Source organism: Pelodiscus sinensis, chromosome 2 (assembly GCF_049634645.1).
Source record: "Pelodiscus sinensis isolate JC-2024 chromosome 2, ASM4963464v1, whole genome shotgun sequence".
Classification (NCBI taxonomy): Eukaryota; Metazoa; Chordata; order Testudines; family Trionychidae; genus Pelodiscus; species Pelodiscus sinensis.
This window is the reverse complement of record NC_134712.1, coordinates 77412238-77439134: the sequence shown is the minus strand read 5'-3', so window position 1 is coordinate 77439134 and position 26897 is coordinate 77412238. Positions and strand designations below refer to the sequence as shown.

The window sequence follows — 26897 nt, the reverse complement described above, 5'->3', positions numbered from 1 at the left end:
ATTAAAACTGGAAATTCTTCAGAAAGCTCAGTGAATAATTGGTGTATTTTTGCAAGTTGAATTGGTCAAAAGGAGTAAATTTGAAATTCTTAAACTTTGGTGCTTTCATTGTATAATGTATTTCACTATAGTGCTCATAGTTCTAAAGTAGATTTTATTTCTTCTTTAAAGTAGACAAAAGAGTATAGATATAGAAATACATACTGCAGGACCAGTTGGGTTCTTTGTTAGGAGCTGTAAACACTTAGGGTACGTCTAAACTACATGGCTCCGTCGACGGAGCCATGTAGATTTGTTTTTTTGGCAAAGGCAAATGAAGCCACGATTTAAATGATCGCGGCTTCATTTACATTTACATGGCTGCCGCGCTGAGCCGACAAACAGCTGATCAGCTGTTTGTCGGCTCGCACGCTAGTCTGGATGTTCCCCCTGTCGACATCAAAGCCCTTTGTCAGCATCCCCGGTAAACCTCATTCCACGAGGAATAACGGGGCTGCCGACAAAGGCCTTTGATGTCGACAGGGGGAACGTCCAGACTAGCACACGAGCTGACAAACAGCTGATCAGCTGTTTGTCGGCTCAGCGCGGCAGCCATGTAAATGTAAATGAAGCCGCGATCATTTAAATCGCGGCTTCATTTGCCTTTGCCTATGTGTCTAATCTACATGCCTCTGCCGACAGAGGCATGTAGTCTAGACACAGCCTTATAGGGCATAGTGTTTACTACTCTGAGTAGTCCCAGTAAACACCATGTCCAGTAGTATTTACAAGGTTGAGACCTTAGTTCTTGTTGACTCACCATTATACTTTAGAAGATTCTTTCTTTTCTGCCATGTGTATGCTCTCCAAAAGTGATATTTTCTTCTTTTTCTAGACTGTGCCAAGAGGCAAAATCTTACTTCTCCAGGCAAAGGTAATAAACCAACACACCCTAATCTGCTGCCCTGCAGTTAAGTGCATTTAAGAGTTCAGCTTGTGGTGCAGGTTTAATAGGGTTGCTATCTATCACCAGTGTCCTATAACTTTATACGTAATGGAACTAGTCCTTCCACTCATTGCATTGGGATTTCCTGGAGCTTTTGGACATGTACAATTTCCCAGTTATTGTGCAAGCCTTTAATAGACAAGTAGACTGGTTTCTGCTTGCACTTGGGAGGCAGAGGAGAACCTCCTGTCCCTTCTTTCATGGACTGTGCTGGGTGGAAATCTCTCTACCAGCATCATTGCTACTTTTGTTCTAGTTACTGTTTTGTAGCTTGGTGACTTCTTAAGCACCTTGAACCCCTGAGGTGGATGAGGTTAATAGTTGTATGTATTTTGTATTGCAGGAGGAATTCACTGGATATGATTTTGAGAACAGATTGCATGTCCGCATACATGCAGCCTTAGCCTCTCTGAAAGAAGTGGTTCCACAGTGACAGATGGGAATTCATTACATATCCTTTCCCATAGTTCCGCACTTTAAGATAAAGCAGAGGATAAAGCTTTTGAGAAGATTGGCTTTTCTTCTGAATACCACTGTGCCAGAGACACTTTCCTAGAATGTTGAGATTGGTGTTGTGTAGTAAAAGTATTACAATCTTAATAATTAAAAATAAAATAAGTCAGCCAGAGGGAGAGGGTTAAGTGATGTTGTGTTTTAACTCTTCATTTAGTTTAAGCCAAGCTGAACATGTGTAGTTTGTGATTGTGCAGGTAAGGCTACAATAAGCACATATCTAATTTACTGGAACAACATTGGCTCAGTTTTGACAAATATAATTTACCAATTTAAATATGTCTAAAAGATGTTTTCTAGGGAGAACCTCCTGTTTGATAAAAATAATACCATATAAATAACTGTGGGAAAATTGTAAGTTATCAGAGATCGACAGAACTTTTTTCCTTCAAAAGCCAACGAAAAGGAGGGGCACAAAAGAAAACTGTTCAGCCAGGATAACAGCCAGTTTGTTCATTATATTTACTGAGTTAATCCAATGTCTTTATGGTGCATAATATGTGTGTATTTTAGAAAACTTTCACTCATTATTGTGATAAATTATGAACATTTTAGGGTCTTTTCTTCTGATATTTTCCCGCCAAATATTTTGTTTTATTAATGTTCTAAATGGTGCAGTGGCCTGCTAGGCTGTATGTTACAAGACTTAGCATATTGTTTCCCACTCAAGTTGCTAAATCTTGTAAGATAAGGCAGTAACCTTAAAAAATAATCTTTATTTTTAAGCAAGGATGTCTTACTGAATAGTATCACTTCACTTACTTCCATATATGGTACTCTAAACCTCAGGTGTTTAAAGTATTCATATACCTCAGTCAGCCTAAGAATATTGACAACCATATAACTTTAAAAACATGGCCAAATGTGTAATAATACTGTAATCTGTTTGTCAATCAGTGATACTCACTGTCTTTTTATGTTGTCATTTTTTTAGTATAATATTTTATGGAGATACACATTTTGTTTATCAAAAACCTGGCCGGAATAATAGCTGCTTTGTATAACTGATGACTGGATTTCCTTGGAAAAGGTTACCTTCACACCTTATCTTTGCTCTGGCCAGATTACTTTAAATGTTTCTCTAGTGTTTCTCTCTCTCTCTCTCTCTCTCTCTCTCTCTCCTCCCCCCCCCCTCCCCCCCCCCTGAATGTTTTCAAAATATAGTCCACATCTCACCTGTGAGGGTTTGCTTTAGGAGTTGCATTTCAGTCCTTGTCTATAGTTACCCAGAGATCAGTACTGCTGGAGAGTGACCTTCTGGGGTTCGATTTAGCAAGTCTAGTAAGGACTCGCTAAATTCAGTGCTGATACTCCCTGACCTCCCATAGCTGTCTGCCACAAAAATTTGATTTAAAGTACATCGGCTCCAGCTATGCTATTTTTGTAGCTGAAGTTGCATATCTGAAGTTGAATTTCTCCCCCAGTGTAGACCTGGACTCAAATGTTACCTAGTATTTGGGGGGTGGGAAATAATGCTCTGAATTCTTTAGACAGGGAGAAAACAGAAAAGATTAACAACCTTTGCTTTCTAACTAGAAATACAGAATTCCCACTGTTAAGGATTCAGTTAGGAGTAGTCCAAGCTCCCCTTTCAATTGTAACCTTGATTGTGATTTAAAAGTGAGCTTAATATACTTTAATTATTTTTATTTCTGATTTATCTGCTTTTTGTTTTTTAATCAAGGATATACTCCACTCTGGATAAATAGCAAATGAGTAACTTTACTTTACCCACGGATTTCTTATAGTGCACCATTTGAACTGAACACAACAACACACCGTCCAGAACACAAAACTCCTGCATTCACTTAGTGTTGGGATGTGAAGGGTCTGGATAACCAAGTTGTACAGTAGAGACAGTATACAAGTAGGTTTACAAAATGGCCTACTCCTGTCACCGGGCCTGTGGAGTTGGAGTGGTATGGAAACAGACTTATCACATTATGTATTCATATACAACACCTAAGCTCTGTGCAAGTTTCAGTTTCTTCAAGGAGTCAGAAAATTATCACTGAAGTGGAACTGTTTCTGTATTTTTCTCCCCTCATAGGAGAATATCCTTATTTGTAAATGTCAGTTATTTTTATATTAGATTATGCCTGTGATGAGAACAATCTCAACTGTATTTTATGTAACTTGAATGAGTTTTTATATTTTAGAGCTCGGAGGCATGGTCTAATAGCAATAATGCAATATGCATCTTCCTGGTGAATATGTTTAATATTTTATCTTTATTGAGTCAGGTATTTTTTGGTGTTTACACAGTTTTTTATCTCATTATGGCTCATTTCAAGTAAATAACCAGAATTTTTAGATGTCACCAAAATAAGATTATTTATTGTGATGTACTGTAAATGTCATTAATTTACAGAACTTGCACTTTTATATTTCTGCTCATAAAATTAAAAGAAAACACAAATCCTATTGTTCTCTTGCTCTTTAAAATTACACTTAGTGAGTGGCTTCCCAAATACAAAGATATGAAGTATTCATAAACATCCAGGATGTTAACTGTGTAACAAAGTTTTTTGGTCAGCAGTTATCTCATCCTCTGTTCTTTCATCATGGTTTTAGTCTTCTGGTTTAGAAAGTGGGTTACGTATTGAGCTCACTTCATGACATGGACATGAAGATTTGACATGAATTGTAAAGACCTTAATTTTATTCTCCCTAAAAATCTGTACCCACAGTATTTCTTTGTTTTCCAAAAATGCCTCTAGTTTTCTCTCAAGTGAGCACATTAATTTCTTCCTTTGCTGACTTTAGATGCTACTTTTGTATTCTAGCCATGCTTGGTTCTTCAATAAAATTCCCAAAACCTATTATTGAATTGCCTGTCAATTTTCCAAATATAGTCCTGTCTAAAGAGCTTATTGGACATTTTCTAAGTTTTCAAAATTATGTTCCAGATTCCAAATGCAAAGCAGTATGTTGGTAGTGCCACACAATACACACATTTTAATACTGAGGTTGTGACAGGGTTAGCTGTCCATGAAATGGCTGCACAAACCACCTCCCTTTACAGTAATGATGACAAATCAAAATCCCTGTAACAATAACAGTTATTGCCAACAAGGAAAATATATGTAATGTATGTTTAGCTGTCTTTAATTTATTAGTTGGAGATCAGCAGCCAGTGCCATCTGACCAGCCAGCTATTCTGGAACCACCAACAGTGCTCTATATGCCACAATTTGGAAATCTCTTACATACTAGACTCCACTAATCTTTAACTGTAAGAAGCAAGAAATAAATATACTCTGTGGGCCAGAGCCTCATAAAAATGAATAGAATGCGAGTCTACTCGGAATCAATGGAATAACTTCATTTATAACAAGGTCTGATTCTAGCCCGTTATGTTGCATGCACAATCAAAACATGGCATAATAAGCAGTCTGTATACTGATAGGTGAATCACTGGGACTTGTCCTGGTTTTTCTGAATTGCATGCACCTGTATAATTTTAATCTATGTCAAATCAATGAAACAATAGTAAAAAATTACTCAGCCCTGAACAACTATGTCCCATTTTGGTGCCCATAATTCAAGATGGTTGTTGATAAATTAGAGACTAATCAGAGAATACCCATCACAATGAATAAACGGTTAGAAAACATATCTTATGGTGATACTTAACAAGTTCAGTCTATTTAGTTTAACAAAGAGATGGTTAATGAGTGACACGATTAGTATCTAAATATTTATATGGAGAACAAATATTTAATAATGAGATTTTCAGTCTAACAGAGAAAGTAATAGTAATTCAAGAGTTAGAAGTTGAAGCTAGCAAAGTCAAACTGGAGATAAGATGTAAATTTTAATGGTACAAATAGATTAACCATTTATCAAGGGTTGTGGTGGACTGAACATCACTGACAATTTTTAAATCAACATTGGCTCTTTTTATTCCTAAGAGTTCTGTACTAAGAATTATTTTGGGGACATTCTCTGGCCTGTGTAGTACAAGCAGTCCCCGGGTTACGTACAAGATAGGGACTGTAGGTTTGTTCTTAAGTTGAATCTGTATGTAAGTCGGAACTGGTGTCAGCCGCTGCTGAAACAGATCAGTTTCAACTGCGGCTGAATCTGGATGCCAGTTCTGACTTACATACAGATTCAACTTAAGAAACCCAGGCGTCCCCAAGTCAGCTGCTGCTGAAACTGATCAGTGGCTGATTCCAGGAAGCCCGGGGCAGAGCAACTCTGCCTCGGGCTTCCTGTAGTCAGCCGCTGGTCAGTTTCAGCAGTGGCTGACTTGGGGATGCCTGGGGCAGAGCAGCTGGGGTGCTGCTGGGTTGCTCCAGTAGTGTGGCTCCTCGGCGCTACTGGAGCAACCCAGCAGCACCCCAGATGCTGTGCCCCAGGCGTCCTGATTCAGCCGCTGCTGGACCCCCCCAGCAGACCAGGAAGACTGGGAGAAGCTTTTCTCGCCCTGGAGGACACGGATGGCGACCCGCTGCCCGTGGGCTCCGGGGCGAGAAAAGCCCCGTTCGTAAGTGCGGATCCAACTTAAGTCGGATCCGCGTAAGTCGGGGACTGCCTGTACAGGAAGTCAGACTAAATAATCTCCATGATCCTTTTTAGCCTTGGAATCTCTGAATCCCATTTACAAGATACACTAGAAAACAATGCAACTGTTTTAAGAAAAACCAAAATCCTGTAACAGTGTTTGCAAATTGATATTCTGTCTGAATGTTAGTTCAGCCACTCCACCCAATAGTAGTGCTTCCAGGCAACTGGTAATTTACTGTGCATTTTAAATGCCTATGTGCTCAGATATACATAGGCATGTTACATCATCTGCTTGGGGAAACATATACTTCCTCATAGACTAGAGGAATATCCCTTACAGTTCTGTGTATTGTCTTTGTTAGCAGAGTATGTGTTCACAAAATGCTTGGCAGCAGTGATCACACACATATATAGAATGAGGGTATTTTGCTGTGATGAGACTGATCAAAGAGAGCCCCCTGCAAGATAATAGGGGGTTAGTCATCAATGGAAATTATATTTAGTTGGTTTATATATGGTGAAATTAACATTTGTCAACATTTCCAGATAAAAATCTAATCCTTTCAAGCCTACATACATTGTATTGGAAACACATTCCTTCTCCATCCACTAATACCATTTGATGTAATATTCCAAATAAAATACAATAGTTAAGTGGGAAAAATCCTTTTGTGCTTTAACCAGTAAAGTTTAATCTTTGAGGTTCATAGCTTTCAACATCTGATCTCAGACACCCAATGTACCTCTTTCCGCTCCAACGTATGATACCGTTTTCTGGGGCCTAACTCCTAAAAAGGTAGAAGATGAAATCTGAAGTGTTTTTGAAAAAGATGTCTCATCTAATTCTAATTGTTCAAGAGTCCATCAAAAAGACTGTTACAAATAGGAAAAGTTTAGTTACAAGATGCAAAAGGTGTCAGAGTCATGCTCCCCTCAAAAACTGCTCTGTTGCCTTCTTCATTTATCATGGTTAGTGGGGGGGAAAACAACCTCAAATCCGTTTGTTTACTGTTTTGGCCTTTAATATATTGATAATAAAGCTGTTTCTCTGCAGTTTCAAGTTGTCAGGTTCATTAGGGGTTGTGAGTCAGTTAAACCATTCCCATTTAAATAACTTAGCAGATGTACCTGGCCGGTGGTGCTCGGGTCTGAAACACAAGGTTTTTTTGAAAATAAAAGGAAAAAGTGCATGGATTATTTAAATGATTGTGTTTTTTTAAAAATACAGTGTTATTTTTATGAAGTAAATATTTTGGGATTTCTTTAAAAAGGGATTGTTTAAATTTTTTCAGTTTTATATTTGTAGTAATATTTTTATAAGGGAATTCCATAAAGTGTATTTTTTCTTCATCCCTATAAACTCATCATTTGTATGTTTTAACAAAAAAGGGCTATACTCAGTTTGGTTTCCAATAACATTTTCTTTTAGTTTTCAGACCTAAAGCATTGATTTAGTTGTGCCCAAACAGAGCACTACTCCAAATTTCTCCATTTTATCTATTTTTCTGTAAGGTTTTTGAGAAGCAATCCTATTGCAGATTCATCCTATTTTTCTGGCTGATCTTGATTCCATCTCTTCCAACATTCGTTCAGGTACATCAATTGTGAGAATTGTACTTGATTTGATGATTCTGTCTCTTTCCTGTTTGGTTTTTTGAGAAGCAATCACATTCCAGGTGTGTCCCTTTTCTCTGGCACAACCAAACCCTTGTGTTCCTTTAAGTTACAAGAGGAAGCTGTATACTGAATTTGGTGGTCCTAGCTCTCACCGTTTAGGAGGAGTTCTTGATCAAAAAGACAAACTCTCTAAAATAGTAATGGTTAATGTCTTAAGCAGATACTTTTGAACAAGTTTTACACTGAAGTTAATTTGGGGGGGGGAGATAGAAACTTCACTGTGAACAAGTAAACATGAGACCATAATGTCCAGTCCAATTTATGCTAAACTCTTCAAGTAAAAGTGCTATGGTGGATTTCTCCTTGGCTCTTTCCAAAGGCAGTGATGGAGTTCTACATAAGTGAATCACTTATCCAGATTTTTTTCCTGTGTTCTCAGACTCAAAATGGGTGAATGTTTGCTCTTGACTGAAAGTCTCTGAAAATCCATCCAGCTTTTTGTTTCAGGTGATGCTAAAAAGTGTTGCTGTTTCCAAGAGGATTATGCAACTTTTACTGTTACAGCTTTGCAGACTTTGAATGTTATGTCTCTGGTGTAGGAGGCAGGTGCATCCAGGACACTTGTAAAGTAGCCATTGTGTTATCAATACTAAATCCTTTTGCTTAGATTTGGCTTCCAGACTGAAATCTGTATGTAGATTGCTTTGCCAGGCAGGGTGGTTACCTTAATTGTCCTACCTCTCATTCCCATGAATTTTATCTATTATTTTAGACCTCTGTTATACTTTCAAGGAGTATCCTATTTCTCCACATATGAAAATATAGTTAATCTTACTAGTCATGAATTGTTCACTTTATTTGTTGTTTCTCATTGACTGATTCAGTAGTTGGACTTTTTTTATTTTAGCGACATACTTGACAATTTGAAATTTCTCACTACAATGACTATTAAAAAACCACAGCTGTGAAATGTGATTGTGAGCCCCAGTGTGTTGTTTCATGGAGTTTTCTTATTTGCATGTTCTAACCTACTTAACTACCTAGTTTAAAACTTAGCCCCAGCCATGGTTGCTTAATTTTTTTTTATGTTCATGGCAAGAAGGATCATAACAATTGTGCTATATCAGTGCTTCATATTTTATTTTTGTCATGCAGTCCAGTTCTTTATTTTCCAAGAGTGAGAAGCCTTTGAGTGGAGTTTCTTTAGCAGGGAAATAATTAATGACACTTTTTGCCCAGACGGTACACTTCTCAGTGGTTTACCATAAAACTGGCTACCTTCCTACACACCAAACTGTAGAATCTGTAAGTTCATATTAATTTTTATTGTCTCTTTCTAGGGTGATATTTTTAACACGTTCAAAAGGATCACCTTAAGCACCCTGAGTATTCAACAGAAAAGGCATACAAGGACCCAATAGTACAACTGAAGGTATGTAATTACTAGTCTGCAGCTTTCATGAAGAATATTGTATACCATGCGTATATTTTACCATGTAGGTCTTTTTCAGAAGTTAGCTTATGAGATAGTTAAATACCTTAATAATTCATTTCAGAAGCTCAAATTAAGTAATTAGAACACAAAATTAAAGTGACAAATTGGAGAATTTTATCAGAAATAAATAGGATGAAATTCAAGGCTATTAACACTCAGGCCACAGGTAGGTGTCATGACCATAGTGTGGTGACCATAGGCCACCTTTAAGGTGTCATGTTGTGTAGGTGGCATGACCATAGATAACAGTAATACAATTTATGTGGTTAGATCTGTTGCTCCTGAATGAATTCTTACTGAGTTTAATGTATTATATTTCAACTTTATAAAGAGCTTTAAGCAACAAAATAAAGACCTTTAACTGTTCAAGTCTTTCTTAATACTTTGAAGTTTCTGAACTGAAATACACAATTTAGGATAAAAAGCTAACTGCTTTTTGATGTCCTACTCTGTTGGGTTTAATTCCCCCTTTCCCCCCCACCCTGATCAACCATTGAATGAATTTCTTAGAAAGAATTTGAAATATTCAGTGTTCTGACAATCCACATGGTTCATTAAGACTGTTGAAAGGACTTAATTTTCAACTATTTTAGTTTAAAATGTTATTACTTTTCCTTATTTACAAGTCGTAAATGTGGAAAATACTTCACATCTTATTGTTTTGTAGACTTAAATTCTAACTCATTTTATCTGCCACTAAATAGTTTTATTTGATAGTAATCCCTTAACACAATTAAGGGAGAAGGATTGATCAATTACAATATACTGTATGAGGTTTTTAAACTAAGAGATGGGAGGAAAGCCGATTGGTGCAGAGAAGCACATAAATCGGATGGAGACTTCTCTTAGAGGAGAATCCATTGATAGAGATTCTCTAGTCTGTAGTCAGAAAGAGAGGAAGGGAGAGGACAAACAATGGGCCAGAGCAGACAAATAACCACATATAAAGGAATCCAAAGCATCAGGGAAGGGCAGACAAATAAACAGTGGATATTTTTTAAAGTGCTTCTACACAAATGCTAGGAGTCTGACTAATAAGATGGTTGAACTAGAGTACCTTGTATTAAAGGAGGAGATTGACATAATAGGCATCACTGAAACCTGGTGGAATGAGGAAAATCTGTGGGACACAATCATACGGGGATATAAAATATATCGGAAAGATAGAGCAGGCCATGTGGATGGTGGAGTGGCACTGTATGTGAAAGATAACATAAAATCAAATTAAATAAAAATCTTAAATGAATCAACATGTTCAATAGAATCATTATGGATAATAATTCCATGCTCCAATAATAAGAATTTAGCAGTAGGGATATATTATTGACCACCTGACCAGGACAGTGATACTGACATTGAAATGCTAAAAGAGAATAGCGAGGCTACCGAAATAAAAAACTCTATAATAATGGGGGATTTTAATTATCCCCATGTTGACTGGATACATGTAACCTCAGGAAGAGAAGCAGAGAGAAAATTTCTCAGTGGCTTTTAATGACTGCTTCTTCGAGCAGCTGGTACAGGAACCCACAAGGGGAGAGGCAACTCTCAATTTAATCCTGAGTGGAGTGAAGGATCAGGTCCAGGAGATAACTATTACAGGACCACTTGGGAATAGTGACCATAATATAATGTTTAACATTCCTGTGGTGGGAAAAACTCCTCAGCAGTCCAGCACTCTGGCATTTAATTTAAAAAAGGGGAATTACACAAAAATGAGGAGGTTAGTTAAACAGAAATTAAAAGGCACAGTGACTAGAGCCTGCAAGCTGCATGGAAACTTTTTAAAGCCACCATAATAGAGGCACAACTTAAATGTATACTCCAAATTAAAAAACAAAGCAAGAGACCTAAAAAAGAGTCACCGTGGCTTAACCACAATGTAAAAGAAGCAGTGAGGGACAAAAAGGCATCTTTTAAGAAGTGAAAGTCTAATCCTAGTGAGATAAATAGAAAGGAACATAAACACTGTTAAATCAAGTGTAAAAATGTAATAAGAAAAGCATAAAAAGATTTTGAGGAACAGCTAGCCAAAAACTCAAAAAACAATAGCAAAATATTTTTAAATACATTAGAAGCAGGAAGCCTGCTAAAAAACAGTGGGTCCCGTAGACAATTGAGATACAAAAGGAGCAATCCAGGATGATAAACCCATTGCAGAGAAACTAAACTTAGTCTGTAACAGGAAAAAACATAGAAGAAAACAGTCTGGTAGCACTTTAAAGACTAACAAAACATGTAGATGGTATCATGATATTTCACGGGCACAGCCCGCTGCTTCATCAGTCCAGGTCATCTGAAGAAGTGGACTGTTCCCACGAAAGCTCATGATACCATCTACATGTTTTGTTAGTCTATAAAGTGCTACCAAACAATTTGTTCTTTTTAAAGTTTTTTTCCTCTTACTGTATATAAATTTGACAATCTGTCTCAGTCAAGGAAACTAAAATCTCTGGTAGAAAAATCTGTTTTACCTACTCTCTTTTCTCCTCTCCTATTTTATATGCAGTGAGATGAGAAATCTTGGACTGTTTGGTTTCTAAGATAAATAGTTTTAAATGTTGTTAAAAGACGAAGATCTGAGTTCTGTAAGAAAGGAGCTCTGATACAATCCTGGTTAATAATCAGGTCTCCAATTTAATCTCTGCAGCACTTCCTCCTGTTTATATGAAATCATAAGAAAAACCCCTACGACAGTCGCAGCCTCATCAAGCTGCATTTTGCTGGTAATTTTGGCATTTCCAAAACTTTTAAAAATGTGAATGGGTATGGACATTTGTAAACGAACCATACACCTTACAACAAAAGCCCCCTCCCCCATGTAAGTAAAACTTTGACTTCTAATTTGGTTTAGAAGAAGTAATGACTTATTCAGTTTTCAGACGTTATTTAAGTAACCTGGCGAGGTCCCGATTGTGGACATGAACGAAAAAGAAAGCTCCGCATAGTTTGTCCCAGCTGGAGAGAGCAAGGAAGTCTAGCTATGAGTGTAGCGGGGCAAAAAGCCCCTCGCTGTGCGCCCTGAATCCAGCTGCCAACAGCTGGAGTCAAACGCCACAGAAAGCAGCACCCTCTTCTCTCATAGGCTGAGCGCCAGCGGAGGCCTCCCCCACCCCCCATTGGTGACCAGCCTGGCTGGCTAGGTGAGTGCGGAGAAGACTTTGTGACCTCACAAATGGTACGCCGTCACCTCCCCTGGCCACGCCCACCACGACCCGCTACCTATAAGAGGCCTGGCCTGCGGCGGCCCCCTGTAGAGGAGGCTCCGGCAAGGGAGGCGGAGGAGGAAGCACTCGCACAGCCGAGGAAGTGAAAAGGTCCAGGCTGTCGCCCCTGGCTCTCTGTCCCCGCAGCGTTGAGGAGCGGGGTGTGTGTGGTGTGAACCGCTCCTGGGGCGGGGGCAAAGGGCTTCCTGGCAGGCGCGCAGGTGGCAGCGTGTGCCTGGCCGGGCCCGCCGCGGCGGAGGCTGAGCGGGGCGTGAGCCAGCTGTTCCCAACCCACCCTGCGACTCAGCGAGTAGCTGACTGTAACACGCCCCTTTGATCGGGCTCTCCCGGCCCGGCAGTGGCTTTTCAGTGCGAGCCCCGCCTTACGGGGAGGGGGTTAGCTCCCCCGCTTGTACTTGGGGGCTGGTGTGCCCAAGCTGTGCGCTGCACCCTGCCCAGCAGAGGCTGCGTTCAGAGGGGTCTAAGACAAGCTGGTGTCCCTGAGAGCTGCTCCTTTGTGCAGTGGCAGGGACTTTGCCGAGCTAAATATTGTAACAGGCGCTCAGGTTTGTGGGTGTGTAAGATCATTTGGAAACAGAGGAATTTGACACCATTTCCAAATCACTGTTTCTCGTTTGTTGTTATAGACCAGAAACCCCCTTTCTTCGGTAGTTAGTGGGGTTGGGATTGAGAAGGGCCAGGTGAAATCAGGTGCCATGGTGATAAATCCTGGAACTAGACACGTCTCAGTAGGTCCCCACTGCGCCACACACCCTACTTACGCCGATGTTTTTCATTGTAGTTGTGAGAGTGCAATTTGTCTTCAGTTGAAGATGCATTCTGTAAAGCCCAGGCTTGTTGTTCCATATGGCCTCAAGACTTTACTGGAAGGAGTGAGCAGAGCTGTCCTCAAAGCCAGTCCAAGCAATATCACTGAATTTACAGCTCTTTACTTCAGAGAGCTAATTGCATTTAGAGAAGGTTTGTTCCTACTTGTATGCTGTGATACTTTTCAGTACATTTGGAAAGCTGTGTTATTTCAGAACGCTAACCAAACTGTCCATCTTGCTTTATATTTTTACTTCCAGAAAATCCTAATTTGGATATAACAGACTTGGTTAGAGAATTTCATTTTACTAGAGGTAAGAAGTGTGTCAAATGTGGCCTCTTAATCTACTAGGTTTTAAAATAACAGTATATTGTGATTACAAATTGGTCAAACATGTATTGTCATGCACAATCCTCTCTCTGATAATTTGACCATTTTCATTATTAATAATAAAGTACTATGTAGTACCAGTCATCACAAAGTACCTTTATCAAGTATGAGCCTAGTTCTGTGAGCTGCTGAGTGCCTTCTTTTGACTCCTCACAGGCTGGGACTCTATATAGGAATCCCTGCAAATGTGTATTGGGACTACTGGCTCTCAGTTTAGGGGCTAGTCTCTACACTCCCACAACAATTGTTTTTGGTATTTGAGGTGTCATTTCTGTTTAGCAAAGAATTTCTCTAGCTGAGATTGTAACATGAGTGCATCACAAGGGGCCACATCTCAGTTGTCGGGTACTAGGAAGTATTGCATTAATTATGTCATATCAGAAATTAGTCTGTCAGCTCATCAGTCATCTGCTTGGATTATTTTGAACTGACCATTTGCTCACCCATCAACTCCATTATGATCCAGTCATCTCACCTGTATGCCACCCTTTACCTCAGTATGCTCATCCCTGCCCCTCCCCGTCTAGTCAGTTGCACATGAACCCAGTAGATAAAGGGTGCTTCTCAGAAGCCAAAGGTCTCTTGTCCCTGCCCCTCTGTCATTGTATTGTCATGATGCCATAGGCCTGGAACATGTTTCTGATGCCACAAGTTGTCTTTGTGACGTCATAGGCAGAGCTGTGCGGAAAGGAAAGCCTGTCTCTAGCTAAAAGGACTCGAGTTGTTGGAGTAGCTTAGGCTGATGTGCTGTGCGAATAAATTGGTACTGGTTGTATTTGAGAACTGACAAGCCAGGTGATCTAAGGACTTAGGGGCTAGATGCTAGAGTAGGAATTGGCAGATGTGAGTTTTGGACAAGTGGCTTTGCCTCTGTAGCTCTTTCCTCAGCCTGCTTTGTCTATTCACACTAATCTTGTTAAGGAATGGGTATTTTGCTAATCGTGTAGTTGATATAATTTGTATCTACTGCACAGTTAGTCAATATCAGGAGGCTCCCTCTGGGACCACTGTGCCTTTGCATTTTAAATGCCCAGCAGCTCTTACTACATATAAAATGCAGAGGCACTGCAGTCACAGACCAGCGCAAGCGAGGACTACTCAATTCTTGCTCATGCCAGGTCATGCTCATGCCTGGCCACAGGCAGGGGCTGCTCCAGTAGCAGCCTCCCCTGCCTCCCAGCTGCCTCTGATAGAGACAACAGTTGGGGGAGGGGGAGCAGGTGGCACTGCAGAGATATGCAAATGCCTTATACATCTATACTGTACTGGCTGCAACACACTTTTAAGCCAGCTCCCCCCACCATCTGGTCCTGTCACCTCTCCCCTGCTGCCTCTCATACAGAGGCAGCAAGGAGGCGGGGAGCGAGTAGCTGAGTACTCCACTCAGCTACCCAATAAGCTTATACTTATTGGCAGGGCTCGCTGAGCCGCAGTGAGCCCCGCTCGCCAGCCGCGCTGCCTGACATTCTGTGCATGCGCAGATCGCCCGAACCCAGCTCTTCCGGGTTGTAATCTACTCACCACGGGCAAGTAGATTATATAGATTGTCGAGTCCTCCTTATTGGGTAGTCGAATAGTCTACTACTCGCTTACCTCCCAAATTGAGACTGTAGGCGGGGACTGCTTCATAATGCCTAACACACAGCCCCCACTCTCACTACTCCAGTAAAATCAATATTAATGCCTGACTGAAAGGTTAAAACAATGTAGTGTATTGAAGAGTAGGTTGCACCCCTGGACATTCAGTACAGGGAAGATGATCCTCTGCACTGTGTGATGCTGTGCCCTGCACCGGTGACTGCTCTTGACAGGGTTAGTCAGCGATGCCCCAGCAGGGAACATGTAATGCTCGTGGGAAGGCAAGAGAGTGGGCGGTGGGGGCGGAAAGTGGGAAGAACACATGTAAGCATGGCTCCTATTGTTTCTGCAGCTGTGAAGGGTGTGCACTTCTGCTGGGTTATTAATGATGTGTGCACAGAGAGAGATGTCAAAGCACACAGTTTATAGAGGTTTTTTTGCTATTAGTTTAAACTTGCCAAGAATAGGGGGTTGAGATTTGTTGTAGCTCCTGCTACTTTCTCCTCCTAAACCTCTCCAGATGATCTCATCCCTGTATGACATTAGGTACCAATTCATTTCTCCTGCCCTCAATATCCACCTCTTTACATCTCCCACATCCTTTCATGGTGGATATTAGGAAAAGTTTCTAACTGTCAGGGTAGTCAAACACTGGAATAAATTGCCCAGGGAGGTTGTGGAATCTCCATCTGTGGAGATATTTAAGAGTAGGTTAGATAAATGTCTGTCAGGGATGGTCTAGACAGTATTTGATTCTGCCATTACGGCAGGGGGCTGGACTCGATGACCTCTCAAGGTCCCTTCCAGTCCTAGTCTTATATATCTTGAGTAGTGCCATTTTTGCTTGTGCAGTGGCCAAACTAAACATAATAAAAACAGAACTTTTCTTCTCCTCCTCTCCGCTGGTGATATGGTTGAAAAAATGGACCTAGTTCCCACAGAAACCACTCAGTAGTTCCTGTTTCTCTCAAATCTACCTTTCGATCTCTACTGCCAAAACTTTGTTCCGGGCCTCCCACTGACACACATACACACCTCTCCTGACCATACAAACATTCCAACTTCGTGGGATTTGTGATGTGTATGGCCAACATAAATGCTTTATAGGTCCCACAGGGAAGGATAATTTCTCAAGCTAAGCGCTCGATCGTAGTTGGACTGATTTGATTTTTCCTATTGTTTTGCTCACAACTCTTAATTTTTTACTACTCTGGGGAAGATGGTAGCTACAATATGGCAGAAGAGAGGGTTTAGTATTAGTGAAATTGTACATATTCTGCTCCATGATTTTTAGCCTGAATTGTTGACAGTTAAACAAAAATCCAATGTCTTCCTCTTGTATCTAGAATGAACTGATTGAATTAACTTTAAAGCAGGTGTAGTCAGTTTTGCGTATGTCAAGGTCCATCCAGACTCCAGAGAAAATAAAAACTAAAAGTTTTCAGAATCAGTTTATAAGTCTTTAGCAGTCTGATGTTGGGCCTGCAATTCGCCTCGCCTATTAACTATCCCTGCTTTAAAAGCTTGATAAACAGGTTATACCAAGAGCACCAAGAGTTTTGGAAGCACCAGCTAACTGTCCTTGTCTTCTTTTAATTAGTAGAGGGCTGGACAGAAAGACTGCCAGAAAAGAGACCTGATCTTGGAGACCTAAGTGCCGTGTCTCCACTTACTGAGGAACCGAAACGAAAGGAAAAATCCACAGACACAGAGGAGGACCAGCTGCATGAAGGCCCTGAACCTGAATACAGCAGCAAAACTACTCAGTACCCATCCGCTCACGGTGACCTTGTAGAAAGTGAACCATCCCCTACAGGACCAGAATCCTCCCCTAAGGGACCGGAACTTGCCTATGTTCCAGCTGATCCTGCCCAGCTTGCTGCACAGATGTTAGGTAACACTGATTCTGTTCCTTCTTTGAAGGATGTGGCAACAAGCGTGCAGACTCTTCCTGAAGTATGTCTGAGCGCAGAGGATACAACAGCTGCACCAGTAGAGGGTGCTGCTGCTGAAGATGTTCCACTTTCCCCAGCTGCTGAGGGTTCTGCACATTCTGTTAAACTGAAGTCAGGCGCCCAGAGTCAGGCGTCCGTTGCCGCGGCCCAGAGTCAGGCGTCCGTTGCCGCGGCCCAGAGTCAGGCGTCGGTTGCCGCGGCCCAGAGTCGGGCTTCTGTTGCCGCAGAGTCCTCTACTGCCCTAAGGTCCTCCAGCAGTCAGGTTGAACGAACAACAAGTGATGTAAATCAAGCTTCCTCAACCCCCTTGCAGGATGAACCACCACCAGCACCACCACCTCCTCCTCCTCCACCACCACCAATACAGGCTGTGTCTTCCCAAAGCGAAATTGAGGTTACATCAGAGATTCAGGCTATGCCAATACATACTGATGATGAGCTCACTACTAAAGGAGAAGTTCCACCTTATATAGAGCAGTTCCCACAGCAAATAGTAATTCCCTTTTTAGAACAAGTAGCTTGTCTGATAGAGATTCAGCAGCCACTAATGCCTTCACTAAATGCAGGTCAGTTTACATGCGCTAAGCTTTTAGATCCATCTGCAGATGATGCAGAATGTGACCCTGAAAGAATGGAAACTACTGCGCAAATGGCATCAGCTGAGCAAGGTTTTATTATGTCAGGTAAGAAAGTTGGCTCTTAATGAAAGTTTCATATTCCAAGTTAAAGGTAGCTGTAGCTCAATAGCTAAATTATTAAATGCAAGCACCTATGCCACTGCAAGGCTATGGGAGCGAGATTGAACTTCCTCACTTTGGGGCACATAAGAAGTTCTGGTTTCCTCTACAATCACCTGGCCCCAATGCACAGGTATTAGATCTCTCTGCAGTTTGTTCCAAAATGTGTGACTAATTGTGAGTAAGACCTGTAAACGTCTTGGAGATTAGTATTGTCCGCATCAGAGAAATGTGTTCACAGGTGCCTTCAAATTGATTTGTTGTGGCATCAGGGATGCAGACAGCACTAGCTCTAGGCCTATGTAAGAGAGAGGTGGAGGTGTGTTTTGCCTTTAAACAAGCCTTGGTCTTGCTGCAAATGAGCCACTCAGTTTGAAGCAATGGCAGAGGTGTAAGATGTAATACTTGTGGCTGAGGAAAGGTGCTGGAGGTGGTCAGAACTTTGAATGTGCCCTGACTTTGAAACCTTTCAATCCTAGCCCTTGCATTAACATAGCCTGTTTGCCTTTAAAAAAGAAATGGTGGTGTTTGCCTGCACTGTCCTGTTCTGCAGCTGGGTCGAGGTGGAAGGACGAGGCACTTGGCAGGAGCTGCTGCAGCTGGCAAGAGGGTCTGGCACTTGTTCTGGTGAGGTGGTGCTGGAACAAACTCTTCACCTGTCAAGCACCCTATGCAGACTCCCCTCCCAGCTGCAAATCCACTCTCTGGCCTCTAACATGTGCTCAGCCCATCCCCTTCTCCCAGCTGGAGAATCCCTCCTGTGCCCCCTTCTCCAGCAAGAAGTGCCTGCCTGACTCTCCCTATTATTGCAGAACCCTTCGAGCCCCTTCCAGGCCCCAAGAAAGGTAGAGGTGTTGAGACATATCAAAGCATGTTACTGAACCAAACCATGTTAAGCAACACCAAGGGATTTTTCATGGCTGAAATGAAGAAAGAAGTGTTGTGGTGGGGGCAGTGGGGTTTTAGTTATGATTGGAAGCACTACACGTACTCTGATCCCCGTTTGGGTGTTGATAAAGGTTCTTTATCAAATTCTCCTTTGAAAACAGCTGTAAAAAGTAAGAGCCCCCTCTGACTTTTAGGTGGGGGCAGACTGTAGAAATTCCTCTTTGAGGATCTATAGTCAGAGGAAGAGTATGGATCTCTTTGGACATAACTTCAGCACCACTACCCTTTGCTGCAACACTGCTGCTCTCTTCATTTCAGCCTGTGCAAAAATCCCCATCAGTCCTCTCTAACATGCTTTCGTATGGCATGTGTAAGTATAGGCATGTTATATGTAAGGGTTTGCAATTAGATTGCAATTCATAGCTCCTGATACCAGCAATTTTTTAAATTTTTTATTTTATAGCAATGGCAACAACCGAAGCAGGACAACCACCACCATATTCTAATGTGTGGACACTCTATTGTCTAACTGATTTGAATCAACAAGGTCGAAAGTCACCACCACCCCTTCCTCCTGCTGGAACTGGTGCTCCTTATCCCCAAGCAACCCTCTATATATCTAGTGGGAAGGAACAACAGCCGTTCCTACAACAGCAGCTGCCACCACAAGGTCCACCGCCACAAGTATCCTCTCCAACTTATGTGATGGAAGAAGGCAAGAGGGAAAATGCACCACCCTTCATTTTAGTGGGCTCTACAGTTCAGAATGTACAGGACTGGAAATCTATTCCTGGCCATGCTGTTCTTGCACAGCATGAGACAAGTGCTGTGAGGAGATTCACTACCGTACCCATACCAGTTGCCAGACCAGCAGATCTGAAAATGGCCACTCCAAGCCCCAATTCTAATTCTGCACAAGAAACTGCTAGACCACCAACCCCAGTTTTTCTTTCAGTTGCCATCCCCTTGGATGATGTAATGGCTGCAAAGAGAGGTGCAGCTGGTGACAAACAAACAGGCATAAATCCCTTTGCAGGAAGCTATGGTATAGCAGGCGAGATTACATTTACTTCTGGCCCGGTCCGCAGAGCAGACTCATAAGGTAGGCAGCTTCATGTCAATGTGCATAGCTGAAGTTTTGCTTTACATTCAGATTTATGGCAAGGCTGATTTTGAACACAGCCTGGAATTTAGAGGTGCTGACGACATAACTTCCCCTGAACCTAAAGTGCCTTGAGTGACAGCTGAAACCACACAACATATTTGATTTGAAGCCTGCTTAACACTGATTGGGGACATTGATTCCTCTTCCCATTGCCTTAGCCCATGATGCTTCACAAGGTTGGAGCTAGTGTATCTGACATACAGTGCAAGTGCAGAGGGAGGTTCAGTACATTTTGATTTTAGATAAGCTGTGATGAGGTTTGGAGCTGATTCTAGCTCTGGCCTTTGCAAATCCTGTAAATTGCTAATTAGGGATGAATAACTTATTTTCATCACCCTCTGCCAGAATCCTCTACTAGATGCATTGTAGATTTATACCCTGTTACAGTGCATGGCCACAGATGAGCACAGAGGTACAAATTACAGCTTCAAGACCTGGGCTCATGCAAAACAGGAGTGTAAATGTAATTGGACAAAGGGCTAGTCATCCCATGTACAGTCCCTGCTATAACCTCAAGCACTTGTTGATTTTTAGCTTGGGCAAGAGCTAGTCCTGTTCTGTCTCCAAGCTGCAATATACACCTTCCAATTCCATTGCATACAACCCCTATGTGCCCTGTTTAGTAGACCTATCCCATGTGGGGGAGTGCTATTTCCAAATCTCTTTTGGAAAGGATAGGAGACGACTGTGCATGTGGATGAGTGGTATGAGAAAACATATTAACTAAGTATAATTTCTTTAACAGGTTGAAAGAAGATGTCATGTTAACTTCACCCTGAGATGGAAATCTGCAACTTAAAATAAATTAACTTAATACAAGCACTCAAAAACTAGGCAGTCTGCTAGAATGCTTTTTTTTTTTTGGGGGGGGGGGGGGACACTTTCTGGAGTGTTGGCAGAATACTAACAGCTTACTGAAGATAGTTACATAATGAGGCTTCCAGGGGAAATTATAGCACCAGCAGCACAGGCAATGACACTTATACCCATAAGAATGCTTCCTCACTGTAGCAAGTGGGTGGCTGAGTTCCCCTGGCAATGTTTAGCTAATAGAGTTCAGTGCACTTTTAATGGCTATATGGAAGGCTACATGGTACCCTTAGCTAAGTGTGCATGGAACTAATTTAAAACCATCCTATACTGTTACAACAGTTCTGTAGACACTTAAGCAATGCCTTTATACTTAGGATGTCCCCAAACAGACATTACAGCTGGGAGCTGCAATGAGGTATGGGGGAGAGGGGAAGAACCACTACATAGCTAGCAGATAGTACTGTGCCACACAGAGGGCCAGTGCTCCAGGCATTTATTAAACTACAATGGACATTGAAGACAATCTAGTTTTGCTCTGTTAGACTCTTAACAGTTCTCAGCGGTTACCAGAGAGTATCCGTATCTTTTCTAAACTATCTAGTGATAATAGCTTGATTTCTGAATCTATTCTTAGAGGCCCAGTCTTTAGGAGCTCACTATGCTCCTCTTGCACAGCTTCTTACATTTAAAATAAAAATCAAATGCTACTGAACCACAAACAGTCTCCTCAGGCTATGTCTAGACTGCAGAGTTTTTCCAGGACTCTGGAGGTATCCTGGAAAAGCTGTTGCATTTTGTTGAGAGGAATAAGGGATGTTCCAAAAGGTTTTTCCAAAATTGGGCCCCATGGAGCTGGGCCAAATTTCAGAAAAGCCTCTTTTGAGGGGAGGAAAAGAGGCAGAAAAAGGTATGTAAACTCTGCAGTCTAGATGTAGCCTCAGTTCCCTCTTGCAGTAAAGGAAACCACTAGCTGAGGGGCTGGGAGACATGCCCCTGAATGCTTCTTTCTAGTCACTCTCCAACCACCAATTCCAGGGACAAGACTCTGCCACTTTCTGGTGCTCAGATTGACTTTTGAAACCCAGTCAACTGGAACAATCCCCAGTCAATTGGAACAATCCCCAAGGTATCACAAGGGGTAGAGGGTGACTGGAAGATATTCAAGTTTTGAGGCAAAGACATTCCAGGATTAATTTCACAACAAAACCCTTCCAAGTTTGAGGTATAATCTGTTCTTCTCCAGTTGATAGGTCAGTGATGCAGGAGAATCTTGTGTGATTCAGCCTTGAGTTAGAAACCTTGTTCCTTGTTTGCTGAGCAGCTTTTGCCTGAGAAAGTTACAGACTTTATGAAAACAGAACAACAAGCTTCAGCTACTTCATCCTAAACCCAATCTCAGCAAGAGGACTTACAAGCAGATGCCTTTGCTCCTATCAGTTCACGCAACCCCTATTAAAAAGAATCTGAGAAATCAGAGCATTGGAACATTTGAAAGCCTTTATTTAGCAGCAATTAATATAATTAAACCCTGCCTCCAGATAGCAATTAAAATAGTGTATAAAGAGCAGCTGGAAGCACTATACCCCAGTTCTGTATAAATATGTATTTATATGCAAGAGCTAATGCACCCCAATTAAAGGGTTAAAGCTGGTGTGTACAGCAGTCTCTCTACGGTGCCTTATGGACTTCAAATGCACATGAATTTCTTCTAGAAAGTGTGGTCTGTACAGTGCATACACAGGTGCAGTTTAATTTCTCCGGTAGTTACGTTCCACGGAGTCCTGATTTTTAAAAAGTGTTTGCAATTGTACACTGATGGTGCTGCATACCTATAGTTTGTAGTGCAGTAAACAGCTTTTTTTTTTTAAGTCTCTTACTAGTGTTCAGTTCAAATGGCTCTTGCTTCCTTAACAAAATGAGGCTGGTAGAGCATGAAAGAGCAAATTCAAAACACTGCACTAAACATGGAATAAATACTTGAAGTAGTGTTACCAGTGTAACCTACATCATGAGCATTTGGGGAGAGGGCAATAGTTCTGGAATCATTGACCAGAACCCAGGATTCTGAGAGTTTATTAATAGAAAGCCATCTTATGAAAGTTAAATACATTTTCACAAAAATAAACTTGCCTTCTTTAGTTTAAGCACAGAATATTGCAATTCATACCTGTGCTTTTAAACATTTCCATGCCACAGTAAATCCACCCCACAGGGCTATTGTGCCAGCATAATCATTAAGAGAAAGGATTCATAGAACACCTTCAGATGCTCTATTTGTTATCCACCAAAACTTAATAGGTGAATTCAGCAAATACGGTAGCACTAACCCATCAGAAAAACGACGTTTCTGAGCAGTTGTCCATGCAAGTAACTACCTTCAATAAATATTTCACTAGACAAAATGACTTCCCTACCCATGGGCTTTCAAATCTGCCACCATATTTACTTCAGAAGATGCTTAATATACTGTTCAGTAACTTGTCAGTTTTTCCAAGAGATGAGTAGAAATGGGAAAATGTTAAAAACAAATTAAGACTTAATTTGCATTAGTCATGGGCTCCTTTGACATTTCAGTAAATGTCAGGTAAATTACAGTAGTTTCTGTCCCAGTAGTTGCCCGAGTAAAGCCAATCCTGTGCACCAGTGCAGGGATTGGGAGCTTGATGGAACCACCTGTAAGAGAGGATAATATTTTTTTGTAAGGAAGCTACCCTACATTTCATTGTAATGAAGTTCAAAGCTGCTTTGTTGCATCTTTCGTGTTGATTTTCAAAGTAGCACACTTAAACTACTCTGAGATAACAAAGCACTGAATTCTGTGACTAAAATCAGTGCTGATATGTTATGAATAGATGGTGGAAAGATTTTGTAAAAAACTATTTACTTCAAAGCAGTTTTGAATAAACCATTTTTGGCATGCATTTAAGAACAATTTATTACAGAAGGACACAAATACACCACAAGCACTGCATTCCTGAAAGCAGAAGTCTATACATTTCCATCAGCAATCTGATTTCCCCAAGATTATGGGATCATTGTTTCGCTAAGTGTCAAAAACCACAGCTCACGCTAATGCAGACTGAAAGTGACAGAAATGTAGCCGTGTTAGTCTGGTGTAGCTGAAATAAAAAACAGGACTATGTAGCATTTAAAGACTAACAAGATGGTTTATTAGGTGATATTTATTAGTCTTTAAAGTGCTACATAGTCCTGTTTTTTTGTTAATGCAGACTGGTGATTTGCTTTCCAACAGCAATACAGCTCTCTTGATGAAAATACAGAACAGTCCCAGCAAGTTTACTGCAATTATAAGACATGTGTTTGTGTGAAGCATACACTGTAGAGCCGTTCTATGGCACAAGATTGGTCTCATTAGGGATGTGTAAGTAACCATTTCCATCTAAATAGTTAACAGATAAGCATGAGCTTATCGGTTTGTGTTATGGTCACACACTGGCTCCATGGGAGCTGACTGTCACCCCATGCTGCGGGTTAGTGTAGAGCCTGCAATGCATGTAACCACTAGGAATTTTAGTGATTACATAGTTACCTTATTAAACAATTTTTACGTCCCTAATTTTCATGGTTATTTTCATGCTTCCAGATAGCTTTTGCTTGCCTCTTGCTAGAAATACTGTAAGTTCACTTATTGAAAAGTCTGTGAATGTTCCCAGCTCTACAGTATATACACCATCACAGTGAGAGTTACACATTTGCAAGGCAAGATGTACTAAGGAGCCATACTATTGATAAGTACCCTTCTGTAAAGCCCTTCAAATCTGTGGATCTCTGCAGGTATCCATAGCTCATTTTTACAGATGTGAATATTAAGTTTTATATCTAGATCTCTGCAAGTTTGCAGATATTTATGGGTATTTACATCTGCGGACATGGTTATCCATGGATCATTTTTGCAGATCTGGATACCAGTTTTGTATCTGCACTGGGCTTTACATTTCTGATGTAGCATGGAGTCCCCTTTCATGGCTTCATAGTTGGCAACTCTACTCCCCTCACTCCAGCAATACTACATCTTCAGATACCCAATAGTATGTGTTCATCTCTATGTTATATCAAGCAGCCCATCTTACCATAGCCCAGATAATCTCACATGTATTCCCCCCAACAGAAACACTGCTATTAACATAACACACAATGTCAACCTTCTCCCAGTCTTTATTCACCTTTTAATGTGCCCAGTTAACCATCTCTGCCTCTCAGCAATAACTCAGACAGCAGCAACCCTCCGAAAAGGAATTTTTTTTTAAATGGGCCTGCTGTATTTGCTAAATAAAAATGAATATAGCATGTGAAAGCACCTGCTGTAAACTGTTTTATAGTTAATATCCCAGATTCCTTTTGGAGCTTAAAGCACAACAGAATAACCCTTGCTTTGTATACTCATCTGTAAGCACTGTCCAGCATAAGAGACTATTCAGGATTACTGTAAGATTTCAGATAGAATTTCATAAAATGGAAGTTTAGCATATTGGGATCTTTGGGTATTATATATTTTGCCTTTTAAAAATCAGAATGGCTGATAGCACTGTTTTATATTACATATTATAAATTATATATACACAGTGCATTCTATGACATAAAATGAGCTTGCAAACTGCAGAATGTTTTATCTGAATTAAAAGTGTGGTGACCTACATCTACTAGACTATGCCATATTTTTTTGTAGCAACCTGAGCCAAGTACTAGTTAAAGTGAGCAGGAAGGACTGTGGAACATGCAGCAAAACTGTTGCACTGCTTATTATAGCTGATCTGCTACTAGTTCACAAATATGAAGAGCACAATGTACCACTGTGTTCATTTAGCACAGACCACAGAAATGCCCCCAATATATTTCCTATATAATGCCCCAATATTTTGAGATAATATCCACTCAATTTAAAAATTGCCAGTGATGAAGTGGATTCTGTGACCCTTTCTAAGTTGTTCCAATGGTTAATTTCGCCTCCCTGTTAAAAATGTTATTTCCAGTGGGTGATGCTGTACAAGCAAAATTTAGTTTACTGGGAATAGTCTTAGAGATTATGCCCCCGTGAAGTTAATGGGAAAGGAGGTTTAGAATGTGAAGGATCTAGGGTATACTAGATAAACCACTGAACTTGGAATGCTTGGAGGAGAGAGAGAGAGAAGAAAGTGCTAATATTACTTGCAACAGCAGTTGTGTTTTAGAGAAAAACAAAGAACTTTCCCCAAGAAGCTTAACAGTCTTTAGATCAAAGACACTGGCCAAGATTTTCAAAAGTGGACTAGTAACTTTTGGTGCTCTACTCAATACCTCATTTTCCAGAAACAACTAAACAAGCCCTAGGATGTCAGGTCTCTTTCGGGTGTATCAAACTGGGCACCCAAAGTCACTAGTCCCTATGAAAATTCTACCTACTATGAAAAGAGTAGACAAAAGGAGACAGTAGTAGATAATAGGGATCTTGCCCTAAGTCATGCTCTTCTCTACAATACAGTATAGTCTTGTTACGCACTCCCTCCTCTGACAGAGGCACAAACATACTTGAAAATATGCAGAAGGGTTCATCTCAAAGTGTGGATTGTTTTCTGCATAATTTTCTTAAATGGAGAGACGATAAGGCAATCTAGCTTTTCACGATCACACCTTGATCTTCTGATAAGAAGTGCTGAATGCTGAATGCTTTTGTCCAAGAGATGGTTTTTAGATCCTAGCAATCCTTCAAATATTTCCCCTCCACTTTTCTTTTAAGTAAACTGAAGAATGCCTGATGCAGAATGATAATGGGGAAGTTGAAAAGAAGGCTATGGGAATGCATGCTGTGCCCATCTATTGCAATTTGTATACTTACAGTCATGAAGGCGAGGAAATCTAACCAATGTGTGGGATGATTCGGTCACAAAACAAATGAGCCGTGGCATTCTGACAAGGAGGAGATGAGACCAACTGTGTCTTACTCAGAAAAATTACAAACCATTGTTCTATGCTAGTCTTAGGGCAAACCAAACCAAGCCAAGCCAAGCACTTTGAGAAAGCAAAGCAAAAACTGGAGTGACATGGGAAGAGGAAAATCAGACAAGTCCAAACCTGGGACCCTGGGCTGTCAGATGACTTGAGTTGGAAAAGGAAAAAAAGCAACTTAGTTACAACTAGACAAACAGTCTGATTAGGTGGCTTTACTACACTATGTGGGTATACGGCAGCAATGAGTTTGCTTACTAGTGGAAAGTTC

General features: G+C 40.9%; 3 protein-coding genes across 13 annotated transcripts in view; 2 read left to right on the top strand and 1 right to left on the bottom strand.

The window, feature by feature from the left end:
* Positions 1–4320, top strand: part of TTC39C (tetratricopeptide repeat domain 39C) — a 65993-nt gene extending 61673 nt beyond the window's left edge. Inside the window, exons 13-14 of the mRNA XM_075920855.1 lie at positions 875–913; positions 1329–4320. Of these exons, the coding sequence (XP_075776970.1) occupies positions 875–913; positions 1329–1418 (129 nt within the window). The 3' untranslated portion in view covers positions 1419–4320. The remainder of the gene's footprint in view (positions 1–874; positions 914–1328) is intronic.
* The window catches only part of LOC102449577 (oxysterol-binding protein-related protein 1-like), a 40817-nt gene that overhangs the window by 1522 nt on the left and 12398 nt on the right, over positions 1–26897 (bottom strand). For 2 of the 5 annotated variants that reach the window (XM_075920860.1, XM_075920856.1), the window contains exon 6: positions 22167–23356. The exons of 1 other annotated variant lie outside the window; for it this stretch is intronic. In XM_075920860.1, the coding sequence (XP_075776975.1) occupies positions 23220–23356 (137 nt within the window). In that variant the 3' untranslated portion in view covers positions 22167–23219. Of the gene's footprint in view, positions 1–22166; positions 23357–26516; positions 26588–26752; positions 26777–26897 lie in introns of those variants that run through there. 2 more of the 5 variants (XM_075920859.1, XM_075920858.1) reach the window with 2 other exon arrangements.
* LOC102446746 (calcium-binding tyrosine phosphorylation-regulated protein) lies at positions 5877–20707 on the top strand. 7 transcript variants are annotated; one of them, XM_025181723.2, is made up of 8 exons: positions 5877–7603; positions 8968–9059; positions 12208–12265; positions 13131–13309; positions 13417–13470; positions 16726–17763; positions 19169–19807; positions 20616–20707. In XM_025181723.2, exons 4-7 carry the CDS (start codon positions 13162–13164, stop codon positions 19804–19806), a joined length of 1878 nt encoding a protein of 625 aa, XP_025037508.2. In that variant the 5' UTR covers positions 5877–7603; positions 8968–9059; positions 12208–12265; positions 13131–13161; the 3' UTR covers position 19807; positions 20616–20707. The 7 variants fall into 7 exon arrangements, with proteins under 7 accessions (XP_025037508.2, XP_075776967.1, XP_075776966.1 ...); XM_075920852.1 differs by lacking the exon at positions 12208–12265 and having other exon boundaries at positions 5877–9059; XM_075920851.1 differs by lacking the exons at positions 5877–7603; positions 8968–9059 and having other exon boundaries at positions 11472–12265.

Bases quoted from the DNA above. Each gene is read 5' to 3' on its own strand.
- LOC102446746 (XM_025181723.2), top strand. From the start codon at position 13,162: ATGCATTCTGTAAAGCCCAGGCTTGTTGTTCCATATGGCCTCAAGACT. The intron at 13,471-16,725 runs GTAAGAAGTGTG...TCTTTTAATTAG, and splicing joins AGAATTTCATTTTACTAGAG to TAGAGGGCTGGACAGAAAGA. The intron at 17,764-19,168 runs GTAAGAAAGTTG...TTTATTTTATAG, and splicing joins GCAAGGTTTTATTATGTCAG to CAATGGCAACAACCGAAGCA.